The sequence below is a fragment of the Nicotiana sylvestris genome, chromosome 4 (assembly GCF_000393655.2).
Source record: "Nicotiana sylvestris chromosome 4, ASM39365v2, whole genome shotgun sequence".
Lineage (NCBI taxonomy): Eukaryota > Viridiplantae > Streptophyta > Magnoliopsida > Solanales > Solanaceae > Nicotiana > Nicotiana sylvestris.
In genome coordinates this window covers 121,126,968-121,132,445 of record NC_091060.1, presented here as the reverse complement: position 1 = coordinate 121,132,445, position 5,478 = coordinate 121,126,968, and the positions used below count along the sequence as shown (strand labels likewise).

At 32.1% G+C, this 5,478-nt stretch overlaps 1 protein-coding gene across 1 annotated transcript; it reads right to left on the bottom strand.

Moving 5' to 3' along the window:
- Nucleotides 1-424: 424 nt before the first annotated feature.
- LOC104235020 (RING-H2 finger protein ATL11-like) lies at nucleotides 425-940 on the bottom strand. Its single transcript, XM_009788688.1, has one exon. The coding sequence runs from the start codon at nucleotides 938-940 to the stop codon at nucleotides 425-427; it is 516 nt and encodes a 171-aa protein (XP_009786990.1).
- Between the last annotated feature and the right edge of the window lie 4,538 nt (nucleotides 941-5,478).

The following is a 5,478-nucleotide window of genomic DNA, read 5'->3' as shown; positions in this document are numbered from 1 at the left end:
TCGTTTAACAACCGAAAGTCCATAAAAAGTTCAAAAATGTGAAAGTTATTGGTAAGTCCCTCCCAAAACCAATCCCAATATTACATCAAAGAAAATTATGTTCTCCACAAGCAAGAATACAATTATTTCCTGTACAAAAGGAATATTTTTCTATTCTCTCTAGCTAGTACTTATTTTATGATAAATATTACTCCCGTCATTTCAATTTATGTTGCACTATTTAGAAATAATTTAACTATAAATTTCTTATATTTTATTCTAATTAAATGACTTACAATCATGCACAAATATCTATGACTTGTTTCTTGTTTTAAATCGTAAAACTTCCTTTTTTTTCTTAAATTCGTAGAGTCAAACACCACCACAAAAATAGGACCGACAGAATACTAAATAAAAGAATTAGAATGTAGTATCAAATTTGTGACTAGAAACGCCCTTGAGTGCGACATCCACTACTCAAGCCAGACAGCAATAGAAGAGCAAGTTCCTCCTCAAAGAAAGTAAACGCCAATCCTTCATCTTCAACTTTCCGGTGACCTTCCACCATATTTTCCGGTATAATCACGCTCCGGCAAAGCGGGCAAGTTCCTTGTCCCTTCCCATGCATTAGCCATTTATTTAAGCAATTTCCATGGAACATATGACTGCAACTTTCAATCTTCCTCCCTTTATCTCCGTGCTCGAATTCCAATAAGCAAATCGCACAATCAAGTGGTTCTGTAGCAGCTAACCCCAGTAACTTCCTCTTTTTATACACAAATTTAGAGCTCTTCTTGTTTATTATTTTCCTACACTTTTGTTTTTCTTGTCTCTGTACGTATAAACTGACTGAAACAAGAGAAACCAGCACTAGAAACCGTAGTACTTTAGGAAGCCATGAATAGAATAAAATGTTGATCAGTTCGTTAAAATGAGAGAAGAATTTAGTGAGAGCCGGCATATTTTTTTCCTATTTTGGAGGATTTGCTGAAAAGAGGAGCTCTATTTATATAGTTTAAGAAGAATCAAGGTGAATGGTAGTCTTTTTTTGGAATATTAAAACGTTTTGGAGGTGGCGGCTGTCTTATAATTAAACATATTTATTACTAATCAATATACAGAACGTCATACGATGCATGTTAAGATTATTCAAAACTTTATTAAAGGCATGTTAAAAAGAATGTGCCTAATTTTAAAGCTTTCCAACGAAGTTTCCTTTTCATAACATGATTTATTTCTTCGACTTTTTTACGTTGGCTATTTGGAATTGTTAACCTGCTTGTGGATAACCTAGAGGTTGTACGGAATATTGAAAAATGGATTTAGTCATATTAAGTTAAAATTATACCAAATTATTTATCGCTTCCTGTTAGTAATAATCGTTGATTATTAAATAATTAGAGTTACGGATGGTGCGTTATATTTTTTTATGTTTGGATAGTGTCTTTAGACAACGATAAGCACTATACGGTCAACTTTAAGAACCGTGAATACTAAAATTCTTTTTTCTCATATTTATAGGAAAGTTTGGAATTTATTACTACTAATTATTTGGTCAGATTAGTCCCATTATACATATCTAAAGGGACAGGACAACTACGTTTAAAGGGAAAACAATACACACGCATAAATATAACAATTTGTATATATTATCTTCTATAACTACGTAATAATTAGCAAATTTTGTCACGGGTAATGGTATATAAAGAATCCAAATGAGAACTTCAAACTTTATATGTTGCCTAAGTTTGTAAATCGAATTTCTGATTAGGGCACGTTTAATTTTACTTTACTTTACCTCATCAATCATGGGGAGAAATTCACTTGCTGGTTGGAAAAGAACAGCTGGAATATCAAGAATGGAAATGGTAATGTTAACAAGAGTTTAACGTGCACTGATAGCGTAAAAAGAAAAATTTATACTATCAAATCCCTTAAAAATATCTGGCAAGCTTTCTCACTGTTCCTCTCATCTAATACCCAGAAAGAAAAATTTGAGGACAATGGAATAAAAGGGTAGCCCGATGCACAAAGCATCCCTCTATCCTAATGTAAGTATTATTTTTATGGTTCGAACTTGTAACCCAAAAATAATGTTACCGTTGCTTTAAGGCCAATTTAAAAAAAGTCTTAAATGAAGACTTTTAAGTTCTGTGCGACAACACTAATAGTGTGAAAAATAAAAATTAGGTAAAAGGTAATAAAAAACAACTATATTTAAGATTGACAGTTAATCTAGAATAATATATTAAAGAATCTAAAGCTCCTCTAGGTCGTCGTGTGAGCTTTGAAGGTTGCTTTGGTAATTTCAATTGTGCTTTCCTTTTTCATTGGTTACTACAACGCTGTTACTGTAGCTGCTACATAAAATCTTACCCGTGCAGACTGTTATGTCCTTAAAAAAATTAACCAACTTCCATTAATTCTTTTCCTATCCCTACACTTGCTAAAAAAGTGGGTCCTACATTACACTTTTAGTTCCATACCTGTACCTTATTTGATGTGTCATCACCACTCACCAGCATAGTCTTACTATTTCTGGTGCATGATGTCCACTGGGGCTGTCCATTACGATCAGATATCCGAAATTCGAACCGATTTATTCAATTTCGAATTCCGGAGTTCAGATTGGAACGGATTTCGTATTGTGTTTATTAAAATTTTGGATTTCGAATGTATATTTTAATCCGATCCGATCCGAAATCCAAAATTATTAGGGCATATATAAATACTATACTTTAATTTCAGATAGTCGGTACTTACTTTACATTTTTCTTCAAGCTATTACCTTTACAATTGCTGGATTTAGCTATATTGGCACCATAGTACTCTCTAATTGCATAAACATGAATTTTTGTTAATATATTGCATCTTTTACAAACAAAATATACATAATTTACAACTTTGAGGCATAATATATGCATGCCATTACGTGGTACATCAATTGTGGAGTTACTGAAGGAAATAATAAAAAAGTTCTTAACACAAAAATACGCGCGGGCCATTATTATTATTATTATTGTTTGGAGAAATAGATTAATTTTGTTGCAGAGTTTACAAATAGAAAACAAATGTCAACATCGAACTCTTTTTAAATTTTATTTGCACTTACAAGATGTTAGTTAAATTGTTTCATTGTCGGACATGATTTACTTTTAAAAAATAGTAGAATACTCCTAAATTAAAATATTTATTTAAATACATTATTCTACAATTTTGAAATCATTTCGGAAATAGAATTTACAAAGGTAAGATCTATCGATCTTTGCATTTACTACGTTCTTTAATTTGCCAAATGCATTTTTAGTTGATCACTATTTTCATTATGATTGTTTTGTAAGTTAGAGTATATTTATTTTTTTGTAACATAAGTCCACACCATTTCTTGAATGTAAAAGATAAAATTAGGATTTTACGGCAAAAGGATAGTATTAAAGATCACCTCATGGTCGTCGTGTGTGCCTCCTGGAATTAACATTTATTTCGAGAGTACATTTGGAATTTTTGATTCATTTTCGGTGAGCTATATTGCATTTGTGGTCTAAAGAGTTGACTGTTTGCTTTATTTACTGAAAAGCCATGACTATTTCCTCTATTTCCATTGCATCCTTGTACTGTTTATGTAAAGACTTGCAGTCCTTTTTGCAATCTCATTTTGATCCTGCGAGCTAGCAAGAAAGAAATTGTTGTATTTACAGATTTAGAGTCCAGGGACAGATGTATCATTTTATAGATGATTTAATTCCTACAGATGTATCATTTTATAGATGATTTAATTCCTTCTAATGATTTACAGTTAGTACTTCTATAATCATGATAATGAACTAACCAATAGGATAGCTTGTTCGGCAAGAATTAATGAATCAAACGTGAAAAAGTTGATGGACATATTGAAGGTAAATTCATACTCACACACAAAAAAAAAAAAATCAAAAAACTTGCAAAATTTCATGGAAAAACACATTTTGGAAAATAAAAATTGAGAAAAAAGGAAGTTTTTGTTATGAACTAACGGAGCCCAATTTTTCTAGGAAAAACTATTCTTTCCGGTCCAACGGTATGTGTATACTTAATTGAAGCCGAATTTAGAAAATAATCAGCAGCGTTGCATATATAATATTCTTTATAATTGGCGTAGATGTAGTAAATAAGCTTCGTGTTGGGATTAGTATCAAACTAGAAAACCAAATTAGGGTCCGTTTCGCCATAATTTTTTTATTTTTTTTACCTTTCTTTCCTAAGACTTTTCACTTCATTTCGAAATCAACATTGTGCATATGGGATAAATTGCGTTGCGAGTCTCAAATTACAAGATTCATGCTAAAACAAAGAGAAAATTATAACTTCACAACAAAATTTAATACACCATAAGTAGAACTAAACTAAGATATTATTAGAAGAGAAAATACTAAAAGAATAAAGGATGAAACACATCAACTGCCAAAAAAATCTTAATATAATTAGACACCATATTTAATTTGTCTATATTAATTTTAGAAAATAAATACGAGTAGTTGGGCCCGTGCTTTAGCACGGGCAATTTTATTTAGTGAATACAATAGTGCACTGATGACCATGTACTGATTCGCATTGTTCCAAAAGACAATACATTTATCCTTAACTATACGAACAAAAGAAGTTCCTAATTTGTCTATATCGTTGCCAGAACAAATATAAGAGGAATTACTGTTGGATAGTAGAGATATTTCTTTTGTACATAATCAGATTTATTTTATTATTCGATTGTATATTTGTGTAGTCCGGCCTTTGAATTAATAGGTAGTCCAATAACCCATTCTTTGTATTTTGGCCCAAGGCCCAATTGTAAAGATCCGGACCAACTATCTTTTATATAAATAGAAGAGCTCTGAGTCTGGAAGCTTCAGATGCTCAATTTCACAATTGCACAAGATATTTTCTTTCCCTCTGTCTCTCAGATTCTCTTTCTTCTCACTAACAGCTAATCGACCACGATGATCTTAACATGGTATCAGAGCGGTGTATCCGGGTAATCCTGAGAGTTAATCTTCTTCGTTGTATGAGCATCTCGTCGACATTTGTTTTTTCGGAGAAAAGTTGTTCGTGTTGTGTTCGTTGGAATTTTGCCGGAGTTCGGTATTTCTCCGACAATCTCTTTCAATTCCTTCTATTTTTTCGCAAATACTCTGACTTTGCTTCAATTTTTTTTATTGAAAATTGCTTCACTTTTGCTGTATTGCTGGTGAAATACGAAACCTCTAAATTTACTCTTAGTCATGGGTTCATTGGTTTCTGATAAGTCAGTTTCGAGTTCTCCTGGTTGTTCTGGTTCTGATAACTCATCGGATGATAAGATTGATCATAATCATCCTCTTTACATCATCCATCGGTCAATTTGGGTCCTTCACTGATAGGTACTATTTTTTATGGGACTGGATATAACGATTGGCGTAGGAGCATGCTTATTTCTCTCTCTGTGAAGAACAAATTGTACTTCATTCAACCCGATTGTGTGAGACC